The 18,367-nt window shown below is 36.1% G+C and overlaps 1 protein-coding gene across 1 annotated transcript; it reads right to left on the reverse strand.

Moving 5' to 3' along the window:
- Positions 1–156: 156 nt before the first annotated feature.
- LOC112501590 (formin-like protein 13) lies at positions 157–15,963 on the reverse strand. The gene is made up of 17 exons (XM_025105260.1): positions 15,891–15,963; positions 14,036–14,736; positions 12,768–12,989; positions 11,071–12,683; positions 10,854–10,977; positions 10,497–10,568; positions 8,770–8,868; positions 7,936–7,977; positions 7,746–7,826; positions 7,615–7,665; positions 7,450–7,531; positions 6,413–6,507; positions 5,078–5,149; positions 4,878–4,994; positions 4,486–4,554; positions 4,315–4,381; positions 157–335 (listed from the first exon to the last, which is right to left on the reverse strand). The coding sequence occupies exons 1-17, from the start codon at positions 15,961–15,963 to the stop codon at positions 157–159; spliced, it is 3,759 nt and encodes a 1,252-aa protein (XP_024961028.1).
- Between the last annotated feature and the right edge of the window lie 2,404 nt (positions 15,964–18,367).

The following is an 18,367-nucleotide window of genomic DNA, read 5'->3' on the forward strand; positions in this document are numbered from 1 at the left end:
GAACTTTGATACCAGACAACTTTACATCTCTGATATATATCGTGGGATTCCATTAGAATACCTTCATTTAACATATAGGCACAAGGGACCTTGCAATGCTGCAACCGGAGCCCTTTTTATTCCCATCGATATAAGTTAAATAGAAGCGGAAAGAAACTATTTGACAGCTTTGGGAGAGTTTATTATTTGTTCCGATTCAATATTGGAATCACTTGGTTTTGACGTTTCTTTCGAGGCTTCCTTCACTGCCTTCTTCTTCTCGGCTTCTTGTTGCTTGATGTTTTCCTCATGTGCTTGATTGAACATTCTCACAAAGTTCCGCAAAGTTGAAACAACTGAAAAAAAATCATATATAAACCAAACCAAATTCAACAAAACAAAACGAGCCCAGTATATCCCACACATAGATGGGGTCCCGGGGGAGGAGGTGTACACGGACATGATCTCTACTCAAAATAGTAGAGTGATTGTTTCCGTGAAGATGCCCGGCTTGTGCAAAGTGTGCAAGATAAAATACAAACAATAATGAAGAGCTTGAAAACAAGAAAGGTAGTCCTAAATTTTGAAAAATGTTTTACATGTAAGCAACAACATTGAAACAGACAACTAGGGCAAGTGCAAGAAAACATAACAAAGGTATGTACTTGCTCACTAACCCTACCCTCATCCTCTACTTCTGCAAATTCCTTCCTCCAGAGTAAGCTGCTACAAATCCCCACTACCCTAGTTCTGCGTCTCCCAACTAAGCAGGGGCTGGATGAGCGTGTCATCACTAGAGAAGATAGAATCCTGAGGGGCCAATTTCATTGCAAAATTGAGAGCCAGAGAGATTCATTGAGAAAGCCAAGAGAATCCATTTCTACTTTCGTTAATTGCTGGTGATTGAGAGAGCTAGGGAGATTCATTGAGAGTATAACGTGGAGAATAATTTAGGGCTCGTGGGGAGAGGATTGTGGGTGGGAAGCCGGAAAGGAACGGATGATGGGGTTGGGGGTTTGATGCAACTTCAAAAACTTGCACAAGTGCAGAGACAAGTGTACTCCTTAATTTTCAACATTAACCGTTTAGCACGCTTGATAATATAGTGTGTGTGTGTGTATATATATATATATATATATATATATATGCATGCAAAAAACTAAGTACTTCAACCATCCCATGAAAATTTCAACACTTTTGTTTTTGAGATGTACCATGAAAACTGCAACATTTCCTTTTGGAAAGGTTCCAACTTAACATGACCTATGGACTATTATCACATTGCACATAAATTAATGGCATTCACAAATTCCTTTATTGGTCTTTACTAAATGCTATTTAAAATATTTGACAAATAATGGAATATTTAACTTAAACTATATGTCAAATCAAAAGTTGCAATTCCATAGAAGTGAAAGAGCAACACTTTATATGAGTATTGCTTAAGAAATATTGCTGCCAAATAAATCTCATGTAGCAACTAGGCCCTACACTAAAGATCTTTATCATTTAAAGCATAAGAGGATGATAATGTGGGATTGTCTCTTAATCGTTAAATTTTGGTGATATTGAATCATAACCAATTATAACATCGCTTATGTAGGTCAATCTGGTGGGCCACCAGCTCTACATTGTAAATCTTTATCATTCACACTAATGCATAAGATAAATGATGATGTAGCATTGTCTCTCGGTAGATAACTTTTTTCTTGTGAATTAAAGCTAAACCATTTAAAATACTGAACCATATAAGTAGTTACAAATTATTCTTTTTCCCTTAATTATTGGTAGTGGTTACGAAAGATCTTTTTTCCTTAAATATCTCAGGATTTAAATACTATTTTCAATTATGTTGATAAATATTTATTTTTCTATGAGGCATTTTAGACATTTACTCAATAGGCAATTATCTTTATGAAACTATATGTCAAGTTAAACATAACATTAAGAAACAATCTACTAATTGACATTAATGTTTCTAAAGATACTTATACTCACAACTTGAGGATTGTAGGAATCCACTTATTAACTCGGCCAAAAACCACTTGCTCATAAAGGCAAAATGGTTGGGCGACCGATTATGTATGACCGGATGTTGTGCAACCATTCCTTTACCTTTTCACAAAGCAACTGGTGTATCATCAATTGGGAGAAAGATTATTTAGATCAGGATTCTAAGTTACATGATGATGTCCACATTGGATCTAGGTTGATCTCATGGCTTGGTTCATAAAACTATTGTTTTTAGAATAGACACAGAGGTCCATTTGAGGATGTTCATTAGGTTAAGAATTGGTAATTTAGGTAACTAGAGTAGTAGTGTCATGTTGTGGTGAGGCTTGGGAGGTGACAAAATGGATGGAGAAGACAAAGATTAAGTACGAGTTGCCGAGACTAGTATTTTGATGACTCATTCTCCCCCTACCAGTGTAGTAACATGTCTGTCGTAAGATGTTTCGAAGGATATGGCCTCTGATAGGAATACTTAGAGACAACAAATTAGGGTAGCAGACTATGTGTAGGGTATATCAGTTACAGAGGATGGGGAGACGGGTTAGAGGTGCAGAGGTTGGGAAGGGGGAGGGGGGCTCTTTGCCCGGTACATGGGAGGTCCCTTGTGCCCCAGGATGGGTTCTTTTGCCCGGTAGTGAGGATTTCCCCTTTTTTTTAATGCATTTCATCTTCACTACTTTTTTTTCCTTTTACACTCTCTTTTCTTGTTTTTGCACATTTGTTTTGTTATACAAAAGATTCCAATGTCTGAAGCCCCTTACAATCTTGTCTGAATCTTCTAAACCTTCAAATTTTCCTTTTAGGGCCACAAGCCGGAGGTCTTCTTGTAAACCTCTTTTCTCTTTACCCTTAGGGGTAGAGGTAAGGTCTGCAAAATCCTACCCTCCATAGACTCTACTTTCTGATGGGGACTCTACTTTTGGATGGGATACGCTGGGTTCATTTGATTTGATTTGTTTTATATAGTTTTAGGGTCTGCATTAAGAATACCTAAAGGTATATAATGTTTCATTTTCTTTCCCTATTTATAATGGACTTTATCAACAGATAGAAGCCTTCAGCCTCCTCTCACTATCTCGATCTTCATACATCAATCATTGAATCAATTCCTATTTGATGCTCAAAATATATATCATCCTTGGTGTTATAAAACTTCTAAAGGAATAATAGTCAAACCCTTGGTTTGATGAACATCCAACAAAAATGCATTCGGTTGATTTTGGGTCGGGTAAGCTCCATTATTGAGTATAAACATGAACAAATGAGAAGCACAGAAAAACTATTGTACTAAGAGGGAATAAACCATTCTTGGTTGAGAAATAAGTTCAAAAGAACTTGGTTAGAGGTTTTGAAGCTTGACCCCATAAAACACTCGCTATAATATATTTGGACACTTCTTGTGAAAACGAGAGACCAAGCAACTTCTAGAAGATGTTGACTTTTTCTTTAAACGATCCTATTTTGTTGCGCATAATAGATGAGCTTGAGTGAGAAATTCCCTGATTTGTAAGAAACTTTACCAAGGTTTTTTCAATGTAGTCTTGCATTATTAGTCTTTAGGATCAACATTTCTGTTTGGAATTGACTTTGAACCATTAGAAAAAATTTCTGAAACTGCTACTCCATGCTCCTCTCTCATAAAAACAACCATGCGAGCCTAGTGGTCTTCTACAAGGGATAAAGAAACATATAGCCTTAGTAATTTTTTTTAACTCTAGAAGGGCCCAAATATCACTCTGAATTATAAGAAAGAGTGCGATAAGATAAGCGTGCTTTGTGATAGTTGAAAGTTTTCATATGAAAGATTTCTCAGATTTTTATTTGAAAAAAAAGGCAATGGAGCAGTTTTTATATGCGCAAAAGATTGGAGAACCTAAATATGACACAAGTTAATTGCATCATCTTTATTAGAATTATTATGAAACAAGAACTCGTAATATTTAAAAATTCATTATGATCCTCGTCTTTATGGATAAATTGTATTGAAAGGCATTATTGCTCTCTCAATGAAGTTACTGTTCTTCCATAATTCTTCATAATTTTCCTTCTCTTCTATTCCTTAAAGCATGGTTAGTTCCATCAAGCTACTGCAAACAAGTGGTGTATGAGATCTAGTTCATAACTTAAAAAGTCGCCTCCAAGGTTTTATATGTATAAGCTCAGGTACAATGTAATTATCTAAAATAGTAACTAAGCATACGTCAAGTTAACTCGTCAAGAAGATTAAAAAAGGTAATTTAGAAGTAAAGAAAGTGCGTATTGAGATTGAGATACCCAATAGGATCACAATTATTCGCATTTCAAAAGCAAATTAGTAGTTACCATGCTCATATGGGCAACGGGCTGGATCCTCTCCGAAGTAAAGAATCAAAGCATCAACATTTTTACCCTATAAAACAATGTGCGTTACAACAATGCTGGGAGAGTGCATGATCTTTTCGAAAGATCTTTCGACCGCATACTGTAAATCTTATAGAGAAATTTGACACATACCACCGCAGAGTACAGTAAGGCCAAGGATCTTGCTTCACCTTCTGCTGAACAAAGAAACTCCTTTAGAGCCTAAGAATGAAAAAGTTGTACAAGTTAAGTACTGATATAAACATACAAAAATAACAAAATGCTACACTACAAATTCCAATATTATTTTAATCGGTTATTGTGGAACAATTGCCTCTTAAATACTCCATATCTGGTATACAACTCATGCTTATGAGCTTTGTTTTCCAAAATATAAGTACCATGACAACAGATGACTTACCCCGTCAAGCTGATATTCTTAGAGCATCTCCTCCAGATGCTCCAAAATGGAGATTTTAGAGTTTTTATCACCAATTAAATGTTGAAAATTCGTTGGGGTAGTAATGTATTGAAGATGCTCTTACCTTCCGAAAATTTTCAGATACGGGCCCATCATTTTCAGCCATTGACAATTCCTGGACAACTTTCTCCAGTCCTTTGCTAATAACTTGCATTTCCTCTGCCAAATATTTCAGTTGTACCTGGAGCGATATAATCAGTACATTCTACATAACAAAGCTACCATAGTTTCCATTTCCTAATATCTGAGGTCCAACAATATCACCTTTGATGCAGGTTCCAAACTGTCAAGATCCTTGGAAAAATCGAGAAGTTCAGGTAGTTTATCCTCAAGCACCTAGAGGTATCCACCAGAGCTAGCATGAACAAAAGTGAAAAAAAGTACAAAATGTTCCACTTGGTGAAAGTAAAGAGTCCCCAACATATGAATTGACATGACTACAGAGGGGCCCCTGTGCTATAAACACAGCATGCTAATACAAAAGAAGCAGTTATGGATTTTTAATCCTACCTCCATCCCAAAATAAATGTCCATTTTCAGAAATAGATTGTTATAATTGACTAAATTTCCTACTCTACCCTTAAATATAACACAATAACGTTTAGATTCAGTTAGACAGAGAACTCACTGGTGGGATGGTTATACATTTCTAAAAATATGTGCTATTTTACTAAGGGTAAAACGTCACTTGGTTAATGAAAAAGTGTAATAATTATACATTTCTAAAACTCTATTTTTTATTGTGGACATTTTATTTTGGGATGGAGGAAGTATAGTGATATGACATGCATTTTAGAGCATTATAGTTGTACAGCCCTCCTAGCACCAGTTATTCTAAAAGAGTAAACAGAGGTTGCACAAAATATTATGCTTCTGCCCTATGATTATGTGAACCCCCATTTTGTATGTGGAGAAACCGAATTAAAAGATACTGTTTCCATACAAGCCAATCTGAATATCTTAGATATTGTAAGATGATCAATACGTCATTCATATAGCAAATAAACAAGTTCTTCATGAGATGACACAACAAAATGTGGTTAACTGTCATCTTGTAAGGAATCAAATCATGGGTACTCTGATTGCTCCTCCATCTCTTCAATGGATTCATATTTGTACACAACATTAGCTCGCAGACATTCTAACCAATCCCTTATGAATGACTCAGATGACTTCATAAGCAACAGAAGTTGGGTTTGATAAACATCAATGCTCCTACATGAGGAGTGCTAAAGAGAGTCATAGTGGTTTATGACCTCTAAGTATTATCATGTTATCTTTATTTTTATTATATGTCTTTTATCTTGAAACATGTTGTAACCTATTTGTGGAAATAAGCGGGTTTCCCTGTAGATAAATATAGGAGATTAAATTCTTTAGCTTTTGTTTTGTAGAATAGGAAGATTAGTTAGTAGTCCTGTTTAGTAGGATTTAGTTGCAGATAATGGGGGCTAAAATGTCAGACCCTTTTCTTTAAATCTTAGGTTGTAAGCTATAATTTCATGAAGAATAATCTGAATTCTTCACTATTTGAGGATGGCTTTGGCTCTTAATAAAAAACAAGCTTTTAGCTTTAAAGGTTTCAAGATTAAAAAATACCTTACAAAGATAATGCATGAGAGTCATTCTTTTGTTCCTAGCACGGGTATCTGTAAGTTTGAGGAGGCTATCCAGTCTGAACCCAACAGCGGCGCCTAAAACGAAAACCAAGTTATTTTTCTATTAGTCCAAGAACATATAAGAACCAAAATACTAGCTAGTTCATGAGGGGTATACAAAGTCAACTAGAACCAAATATATTTTAACAATGTAAAGACAACTCTTCTAGTTATCTTATATGTGCTATTGAATTTGTCCGCTGAAGAAATCTCCGTCACCAGTCCTTCAACTTTGCAAATTTGAGTGCCTATATGTAGTAACTAGAGTTAAGGAATTCTCATAACTATGATCATCTCTAGAGAGCTTAAAAACTAATTGAAAATATACATTTTATTATGAAAGGAATATATATCTCATGGCACTTTAATGGCAGTGTTGGACAAAACTATAAACAAGATCCTTATACATGTATACAGGTAAATGCATGACAATCTAACCACCTGATCAAATGCATTAGATTTAAGATTAAAGTTGTCAAGATGCCTTGGAAATCTTTGGCAGTGTATTACTGTTATAACTATGTAATGAGATGTTAAAATAAATGAGTATTTCAGATTATTCATTTTGACAGATGGTACTCAAGAAAGAGAAGTACAACTTCTCAAATTATTAGAATAAGTGACACAATGACACATGATGGCAACGACAACATGCACAAGGACAAGAAGAGCATCTTACGATAACATGAAAAAGGAAACACTGAACTCTTAACAGTTGAAGATGAGTGTTCATATTTAATACTTCTTGGACTTGGAGATAACAGGGATAAGAATCACCTTTTCACGTCTCATTATGTCCACTAATCATATAAATACACATAATCAAAAGAGAAAATGAACATGAATTAAATAAATAAAAATCTTATGTGTCTTAATTTCATTGGGGGGACAAGAATGAGACGTGTGATTCTGAGACAGGTGATTTTTATCCAGATAATGGTGATAAGTCCATCATCAACAAGTCAAGTAATAAATCACCTCTTGCTGTCCCCTGGTTCAAAGCATTTCCCAGGGTGAGAATTGTTTGCATGACTCTCTTGAATTTAGAGGAACTCCTCACCTGATAGAAGCATCATCGACAAAAGTTTAATCGGATTAAGTTCTTGCTGACATGTAAATCGACGTAACAGGAAAATAACTTGCCTGTTCCACCGCTGTATTTACCGAGTTTAGGCTCTTCCTAAGATCAGAAACCTAAATGATAAAAAAGGTAGAGCATTACATCAAAATCCAGAATCTAAAGAAGCTGGAAATGCATATAATAGTTTTTTGACCTGTGATCCAAACTGTAACTTGAAAGAGAAAACTCTGAGCTTAGATTCTGTACGTGGAACTTTCATTAGCTCCATGAAAAACTGTTCCAGAAAAGCAAATGTAAATCCCATATGATTGAATTTAAATGCAGACATAATTTCAAGCGGATTGGTCTGAATCCAGTAAGATTGGAAAATAGGTACTACAGACCTGTTCACATTTGCCCAATTTATCCCTCTCTCCTTTGTAGCCCTGAGATGAAAACCTGTTACTTATACTACGAATAACAGCTGTAAATACATTATTCAATGTTACCAATTTATCATACACCTTTGAACAAAAATAGAGCAACAGACATGCAAACTTACTAAATAAGTAAATGATTAGAAGAGATGCTGATGTTGCAATCAAATGCAATTAAAACGTTAATTCCAGTTGCTACTACTAAATCCCTGACATTTGAGTATTTTATCAAAGTCTACTGCATAGTAGAAACCATTTAGAAACTAACGGGAAACAAGTATGTCAGTATGTGCATTGTACGAGTCACATGACCTACTTTCAAAAGACAATCAAGTAATCAGCATAACTATAAACTTCCAAGTTACATATGTGAGGATCTTGAAAGAACTTGAAAACTTCAAGTACGATGGAGATTCTTGAAGAAGAGACCATGTTCAATGCACTTGCCTGTTTCAGTTAAGAGTGAAGTGGTTCTTTAGCAGTTGGATAAACGATGCAACAGGATAAAAACTCAAAATTTGATTTGGAAAATTGAACATGAAGTTTATTACTACCATTAACCCTACATTTTAGGGCTTATTCTGCCATTCACCCTGATAAAAATCCCAACTAATATATACCTTTAGCAACCCAAAGGATTGGCCTAGGATGCCTAGTGGATAAGGCTTGGAACCTTGGTTTAAAATATCTCAAGTTTGAGTCCCACATCTGGAGCATATGTTTTGCATTGACCCTGTGAACTAGTTAGGTCAAAGGAGCTAAGTACCACCATTTTTCAAAAAAAAAGATGAAGACATTTACCTTTAGCAATTCCATCTCTTCTTTTGTAGGACAAAACTTTATGAGGTTATCTACCTGATCAACATCCAGTGCTGACTCGTCTAGAGCAAGTACATAGTCCTGTCAAGTTTCAGAAATAAAACAATTTAAATTGGCATATCCAGGCTATGATATAAAGCACACGTCCAGATTGTCATTTCAAAATGCATATTTTATTACGAATTATGCATCTAACATGAAAAATTTTAAGAATTCTAATATATATAGAGAGAGAGAGAGATTCTACCGCCTTTCAGCTAATATAATTGTTGTTTTACCATACAAGTGCAACGCATGGAACAATGTATACAGTTAGAATTATAAATTCTTGAGGTTATAGGTGTAGAAACATTAGAGCAGGTGCCTTGAATATGCTTCTTCTACTAATGGATGAAAATTATAGATCCTTTGTTTTTTTTTCCCATCCTCAAGAGAAATAGAGTTGAACCTACTGAAAGTTATCAACACTACAATAATATTCCTCCTAACTAACGAACACTTATTTTTACTTTTTTGCTCTCCCAAGGTTCTCCTATTTAGATTACTATAGTTTCTAATTCATCAAACTGTGATTGTCATGCCTGAGAAAGATAGTGAACATAAAAAATTAAAATACTTCATTAATTTACGAGAAGCTCGTGTACTCCCTCCATCCCAAAAAATGAACACTTCATATTTTAGGTTTTCCCACGAAAATGCTGCATTCCTCTTTTTGTAAAATTTTCATCATAATTTACTATTTTCCCCAATAGTTATCATCATGGGAAAATTGTAAGTTCGACTTTGCGCCACAAGTAACTAGTTTTACAATAATTTTTCATATATGCCTTTCTCTATTTCACACACTTTCCACAAGTCGGGGGGGTCTTCATGGAAACAACCGTCTACTCTTTGGGTAGAGGTCAGGTATGCATACATCTGCACCCCCAGAAGACCCCACCTCCAGGTGGGACATAGTAGGTTTGTTTGGCTTGGTTTGCTTTTGTGTGCCAAGTCAATGGTTGCATTTTTTGGAATGGGGATATAATTTCTTAAGTAAATATTGTTCTATGTTGACAATCACCTCTGAACTTTTTTCTTTGAGGAATTTTTCATATCAAGGTTTGGCTTTTGCTGTGTTCTCAAGTCCTTCTTTGAAAGGGTGGGAAAGGGAAGAAAAGTAGGGGAAAGAAAAAATGTTGTGTTCTCGAATTTTTTTAAGGAGGGAAAGGAAAGGAAAAAGAAGGAAAATAATGTTGATTTTCCTCCCAAATCATTCCTTTGAAATGTAGGAGCATTTGGAAGGAAAGGAAAGAAAATAATTAATAACAATTATAATATATAATATTACACATCTACCCATGAAAAAAATAAGGGTATATCTGTAAAAATGGCATCTTCCCTTTCCTTTCTCTCCTACTCAAGGACATGAAAATTTAGTTCCTTTCCTTCCTTTCCCTTCCCTCTCAAGAACACTAATAAAAAAATCCTTTTCTTCCATCTCTTTTCTTTTCCATCCCTTCTTTTCTTTTCTTTCTTCTCAAATTCAGGAAAGGAGTTGTGGTCCTTGTGTGTCCTTAAGAATGAAGGTTAAAATTAGTTGTAATTTTGGACAAATAAAAATATGATCAAGTTACAATTTCTTTACTGTAGGTTAATCACTTTTCTTTTTGTGTTTGTTGACCCTAGCCAAGAATTCAACAACAGAAATGTAAAATAGTCCAGCTTACCATCAATTCATGCAATGGTATCTTCACCTTTGAGAGCATGATCTCACAGTTGTATGCCCGTCGGTGATCAATCTGTAAGAAGCTCAGAAGTGTTAAAATGTAATTTCTAAATAGATCTTTGAGTTTATTCGACTTGCAGATTCATTTGGAGTCTCCAAAGAACTACATTGTTTTTAGATAACAATATTAACATTGCACATTTAACTTTATTGCAATCACAGATAATTATATTGGACATTTCAACATCGACCAAATGAAGAAGGGAGTTGTCAACAACAGTCCACAGGCCACAGCACAAACAAAAGTATTCAAAAAAGGTACATTTCATAGCACAAAATGAAGAAGATAATATTTTACCAGTTGTACTTTTTCTGGTTTATTAGCTTTTGATGCAGATTTTGATTTTGGAGCCTCTTTATCTGAACTGGGAATCGCCGCTGAGAAGAGATTCTCGAGTTCTGATATATCAATCTCGGGCGTCCTAAAGTACATGAAACATAAGAGCGATGAGAACCTCAAGACTGCAAGAAAGAAAAACCTACTTCTCGAGTTCCTTCAAGGAAGAAAAACCTACTTCACAGCTTCGCCAGATTTTTGTGTTTCAGCCCACAAGCTTCCTTGTACTGCTCTTGTTAATTTTAACCAATGTAAAGGCTTCAGTTTCTTCGCTTGTTGATTTTTTGAAGCCATTGCCTGTGATAAACCACGCCCCCTAGCTAAAAATGGTGGGGGAGCTGGAGCGCCAGACGCATTGGCTCCTCTTGACAGAGATGGTGGTGGTGGTGGTGGTACAACACCTCCCTGAGCAGAAGATAGTGGAGGAGGTGGAGGTGGTGGATTTGAAGAAATCTGTGATGCAGAGGAATAAGGAGCTGGGGGAGGTGGTGGAGGGGGTGCGGATGATGCACTTCTAGGTGGTGGTGGCGGAGGTGGGGGAAAGGGTCCAGCTGTTGGTGCTGGCTTCTCTTCCATGGAAGCAGTTGGAGGAGGTGGTGGTAGTGGTGGTGGTGGTGGAAAGGGTCCAGTAGTCACTGCAGGCTTCTCGTTCACAGGTGCTGTCGGAGGAGGTGGTGGTGGTGGTGGTGGTGGTAGAGAGGGTCCAGCCATCACTTCCGGCTTCTCTTTCATAGGTGCCAATGGAGGAGGTGGTGGTGGAGGGGGTCCAGCAGTTGTTGCTGGCTTCTCTATTATGGGTGCAGTTGGAGGAGGTGGTGGTGGAGAGAGTCCAGCAGTTGTTGCTGGCTTCTCTGTCATGGGTGCAGTTGGAGGAGATGGTGGTGGAAAGGGTCCGGCGGTTGTTGCTGGCTTCTCTTCCATGGGTGCAGTTGGAGGAGGTGGTGGTGGAGAGGGTCCAGCGGTCGTTGCTGGCTTCTCATTCATAGATGCAGTTGGAGGAGGTGGTGGTGGTGGAGAGGTTTCAGCTTTCATAGCCGGCTTCTCTTGTAAAGGTGGAGTTGGCGGAGTTCGTGGTCGTGGTGGAGAGGATGCACCGGTAATAGCTAGCTTCTCTTTCAAAGGTGGAGTTGGAGGAGATGGTGGTGGAGAAGCTGGCGGTGCACATGGTGATGCAGAAGTTTCTCCAGTTCTAATAGCTTGATCCTCAGTATCCCGTTTTTCTTTTAGAGGAGTTACAGGACCTGATGGAGAAGGTAGGGTTCGAGAAGGTCCGGCCTTAGTATCCATGCCCTTTAATGGTGAGCTAGGAGGCAGCATGGAGGGTGGGAATGCAGACTGAGTTGGAGTACTTGTCGGAGAAGGCAATTGGGGTGGAAGAGTTCTAACCTCGACATCAGCAGTAACTAGATTCTTTGAAGGATAAGTTTGAGGAGATGGTAAACTTGGCGAATCACTAGAGGACTTTTCCTTAGCCAAGTAAACGGAGCTGTTTGGATCATTTTCCAATGATCCAATACTTTCTTTATCCTGATACATTCTAGGAGTCATCACATGAAATAAGTTGCTACCTTCAACACCCTGATGAGAACTAGTCTCCATCTGCTCATGGTCTGATGCAGCAATCTGGTGGAGCACATTGAATGTAGCATCACTTCTAGGAACTAGCCAATCCACACTGCTAAACATCTCTTGAACTTTAGCAAATGCTTCTATAGGCAGACCCTCCTCCTCAAAACAAAATGAATATTCTGGGACTACAGAAGCTGCAGCATCCATTTCGGAGAAAAGAAACTGTATGTATAAAATAAATATGAATGCTTATATTTGCGGTATTACAGCACAACCTTGTCTCATGGCAAGTGTCAAGAAAAATACCTCAGCCTTGAAGTCCATGGGATATTGATCCTTAGCATCCCAAAGTACGTCAATTTCATCGCGATTAAGGATTAAAATGTTTGACCTGATAAATGATGTGTTGAACATAGCACGATACATCATATTTTCATGCTCCAAGTCATCATGTAAGCTCATACACTCCAGCACAATGTCACCTTGAATATGGCAATCTATATCAATTATAACCAGTTCGCATTCTGCCTGCAACAAAGAGTGAGAGGTCATCAAAGACGTGATAATTCCAAAGGCAGGCATATATGTGCATAGGAGCATGATGTGGTTTCATTTAGCTGAATTATTGAAAAAGGATAAAAACCAACCAAACACATGTAGGAGGGACATGTAAACTAGATTTCATATGTTCAGCATGCAACTTCTTCCTGCTTTCTATTTAATATATAGTACATCCTTCAGAATTTATCAGCATGATGTATGATTGCTCAACCAAGAACCAGAGGTCCATTGAGCATGTGAATAAATTTTGATACATGGTGGATAGAGGTTACATAGAAAGACCCTCCCAAACCTCAATGTCAGCAAAGTATTTTTGTTAAATACACAGGTAATCAGATTATATTATTACAACAAACAAAATTCTTCAGCTTTTCTTTTGACATACGATTCTTCACCATTTACAAAAAATTTCTCCATTGTAACAAATACACAAACATCACTGTTGGTCTGTTGCTTTCAAGATTAAGGATGTAGTGTTAGGCCCTTGTCAGATCACCCAAACCTCACAGCTCTATAACCTCATGCAATACACTACATATTTAGATGGCACTTACATGATGCACCATTCAGATGCACATTTATATGGCAAGTCCATCCATTAGGTCACACATGTAGAACATGAAAAATATTCCAAACTAAGGGATTGAAAGGTCCTAGCATCGTAAAAAATATAGGATCAAGATGATGATGTATAAAAAATTGAAATGTATCATCAGCACCTACGGTTTTTTTCAAGCATATAATATTTATATACAACAAATACTCGTGCACACTCCTCACCTTTGGTGAGGTTTGAACCCTTGACCCCCAGGGAGGCTAGGATTTACTGATAACTCGGATACAGCTAGGCCAAAGACCCTTTGGTCATCAGCACCTATGTTTAGAGAAAAGACAAGTTAAACATGACTAGGGTATAAAACAAAGGAAACGCATCCACTTCTTAGTGTTGGCAATAAGACAATTTAGATATGAAATTAGTATTGCATACTAAATAGAATAACAGTAAATCATGCCTGTTTGTAATGTCGAACATTCTTGCTCGTCTTTGGGGTTGAGAACAAAAGTTTGGTGGTTTTATCGCCAGGCATGTAAGGATCTTGTCCAAAAATCCTGAATATAGGACAGCAACCACCATTTCCATCGATGTCAGGAATCATTCGCATTATCACACAGTCCAAACTGAGTGCCCTATCCAACGGAGGCCATTCTGTAGCCACATTCCTCCTTGATACATATTGTAAGTATCTCAGTTGCGAAGGTAGAGGATTCAATGGAGAAAACAAGTGTAGCAGCTCACTTGGAGCCTGCTTATAAACCATGTCCAGGGTCTTCGATTCCCCTGTGTAATATTTTCTGTAGATCAAGAGTGCAGCCAACATGAAAGCCAAAACCGGCCAACCACCACGCTCACAATGCATTAGAAGAACGTTTTGCAGCCCAAGTGAAAGCCAACTTTCACATGATCTGAGACAATGGTGGATCACCTCCATGGATAGCAATGGACAACCTTCATAAAGCAGAGGATATTCCACTATGGTCATATCATAATTTGACAAAGCAGAGGCAAGCTGGCTTGGTATATCTCCCTTGCGAAAATTAAAAATCAGGATTGAAGCATCAGGATAATGATCTTTAAGCTGACTTACTATGTTTCCCACATAACCTTTATAACTTTCTTGATCCCAAGCATCAGTAGTGAAACAGCAGTCAAAGACTATACATCAAACAGACAATTTGTCAAAACAACACAAGTTTTAGTCATGACAATAACCGAGCATACTACAAAGCCGTGTAGATCTATACATGAAAAAATGGATTTGTTGACACAAGATGTTTCCCTCCAGTTGACATGTTACACATATTTTAACATGTCCCTATATAACAAGAGCAAAGAACATGTAGGCATACTTAGTTTCAATAGATAGGTTCAAATATCACAGTGTTATCAATTCCTTTGGTGCTACATCTGCTGTCCGGAAGAACTGAAGTTTGCCCAAGCCATGTGTAGGGGCACTGTGCATGGGACCCAGTGGACCAATTGGGACAAAGGCCTAGACACCATTGCATTTAATAAAAGAAAACAAAGTAAGCATACTTTTTGAAGATATATCCTATTATATTAAATGTATTGAACATGGGGGATAAAAAAAAAACTTAACTAATTGTGTCTAGAATAATTGTACTCCTGGCCTATCCATGAACGGGAATTGGTAGTGCTAGTGTCAAATGGTCATGGCTGCCAATGCTTTTCCAAGTGAACAGATAGAAGCCTATATACTCATCATTTATGGTTTGTAAAACTCAGCAGATTAACTCAAAAAACGCTAAAAATGTTAATAGAAACGAACTTTTCCATATATTAGTAAACTAAAGAAGGTTCACCAACACATTCCTTATTTTTCCCATTTCAGAAAAGATCATTGTTTAGAAATCAGTGCTAAGCCGTCTGCCATCTCATTTTAGATGTCTAGGCTAGACATTCAATACTCCAAATTATCTCTGACATTATGCGTTCAAGTTTGGTAACTACTTACTAGATAAACTGAATAATAAAACGTCCAAAGAACATCCTTATTACCCTTTTGAATGGCAACTACATTGATTTGTTAACTTCAAAAATTAATAAAATCTATCTTGCTTTGTATATTAGCAAACTACTTACTAGGACAAAAGTATCATGCAACTAACAACCTAAAAATGTGCATGTTCATTCTAAATTCGAAATCAGAAGTCCGAATTTATAAAATCATTCTACTGTTCATCACTTTGCTGAAACAGATACGTCTATTTATGGCGTTCAATAACCATATAGATTAAAATTTTCAGTTAAACATGTATAATTTTCATAAGTACGGTTTAATGAAATACCATAGACTTTTTCAGAAATCTCGAGAAGTCCATCGGGTGGCTTCTTGTAGAACAATTTCCTGAACAATGCCATTCGTATCAATCTATGATGTTCTTGCTGTAAAATCGTGATTGAAACCCTAGAAACGGCAATAAAGCCTCTCAATCCACCGAATCATGTGTGTATGTGTATACATATACAACATGATTCCCTCTGTGTGTTTGTATTGCTGCATTTCGATAAGAATCTGGAAGGATTAACGAGTTCCCTTTCCAGAATCCATGGCGTTTGATTTCACTCTAGAATTTTGATTGATTTGCTTCTTCGCTTTCTGGCGTAGAAGAAAAAGGTGCTGAATGTTCTCAGATCAGCTTCGGGAAGAGAGTGGCCGTTGCTCAGACAATACAAATTGGTTATTGGTAACCCCTCAACTTACCCTTATTTCCAATTTGGGTCCTTTAACTTCAATTTATTAATATTTTAGTCCTCAAACTTCTTTCTTTGGAATTAATCGTCGCTTGTTAAAACATACAAATGATATCAAAATGTAATTTTGGTAAATCTAATGCTCTTCTTCATATCATGATTTCAAGATAAAATACAAACACTTTTTATGGTATTAAGGGTGGTGTCTGATTGGTTTGAGCTTGCCTCCAAAGATAAAAAGTATCAGGAGGTCTCAGGTTCAAATCCAAGTAGGAATAAAAATCCCCTTGTGGCCACGGAGGTTCAAATGTGGTGACTTCGAGCTATCTGCAAAGCAGGTGGTCGCCTTGGAATTAGTCAGTTCACGTAGCGGGTTAGATATCCAAGTTAAAAAAAAATTAGAATATGTTTGTTTTTTAAACCAAACAAATTCAATATATCTCACATGTATCATGCATTTATGTACACATATCTGACATCTACCCAAATCATAGAATGTTTGTTTCTATGGATACCTTTATCTTTTAAAAAAGTGTGTAAAACAGATAAAATTAGCCAAAATCATTAAAGAAAAAATCTGGCTTTTCATGCTATTCTTTGGATTAAACAAACATAATTCTGGAATTATGTTTAATAATAAGCACAGTTTTTGGAATTTACTCCATGAATCATCGATAAAAAAACGTGTCTTAATTATAACGTTGTCTGCATCACCATAGTGGGCTGCACAATCCCAACAGAATACACAAAGACTGAGGACAAAGCAAAAAGCATAAATCGTTACATGTCGTCATATCCCATCATGGCCAAACACCAATATTGCACACGTTGTCTCAAATAACCCTTTATAATTTCGTAGCTGTACAGTTGATGGTTTTCATATAAAGGGTAATTAGATAATTTCAACCTTGTAATGAAATCATAAATTTAACAATTAATTTTTCGATATAAGTTTTATAGCATTGGGTTGAATTTTAAAATATTTTAATTTATTAAACTAGAAGGATACTCGTACAATGCAGCGAGATACATAGAGATAATGTTTCGTTTTATTTTGTCTCTGTCGATATAATACGGTTTTATGTGACTCTAAGAAAGCAACAATGTTTATATTCATAAAAATTTGAAGGAAAAAAAAATATATCGATTTTAGTATCAAATTGACTATTTAAAATCATCGTTTTTTATGTAATTTCTTTATCATGATTTAATTTAGGTTTAATAACAAAGTAATCTATTTTTGGTTTAATAATATAATTTTTATAATGATAATAATTAAGTATTCTATTATTAAGTATAACTCAATAATTATCCTAATTATATTTTAGATTATTTATATTTAAAATAAGATATTTATCATGTAGTTGATTATGTTTATCTATAGTTAGTTACACGAATTCAAACATGTAGCTTCAGTAAGCTGTATTTACGCATAATTTACTTGTAACCTCGAACTTTAAGTGATATGCATCAATAAACAGTATTTTATACATAAAAAATAGTTTTTAAGAGTATTTGTCAAATATTTTATAATACAGTATAGATATAATATTAAATCCACTGTTATTATTCTGTATAATGAAAGAAAATTATGAAGTATACTTTTTCTGGTACATGGGTCATATAACTATTCTTCGAGAAGAAGAAAATTTATTTCGTTTACATGAATCTTCTAGATTAAGAAATCTAAGATGTCGATATCCAAATAAAAAGATAAATAAAAAGACCTTTTTATTTTTATTTTTATTTTTATTTTTATTTTTTTTTAAAGTGTCTTTTGGGCCTATTTTTTGGGAAAAAGAGAGTACTAACAATGGATATGTGCTTTTTGGGTCCCACTGGTTTGGGCCAAAGTCTAGCTTTCAATGATTGGGCTTGGGCCCAGCTTCATGATCAAAGGAAGCAACTTTATCTTTTTTTGAAGGTGTTTGTGGTCCGGTTTAAACTATGTAACAAACTTCAATAGTGATTTGGATAAAAAAAAATAGGTTGAGTTTGGTAGCAGGTGACTAAACTGGATCAGAAAAGACGGTGTGGGTCAGATCGGTTTAGATGATTTGGACCTATTATG

This window comes from Cynara cardunculus, unplaced genomic scaffold, assembly GCF_001531365.2.
Source record: "Cynara cardunculus var. scolymus isolate 2C unplaced genomic scaffold, CcrdV1 Un_Scaffold_311, whole genome shotgun sequence".
NCBI lineage: Eukaryota > Viridiplantae > Streptophyta > Magnoliopsida > Asterales > Asteraceae > Cynara > Cynara cardunculus.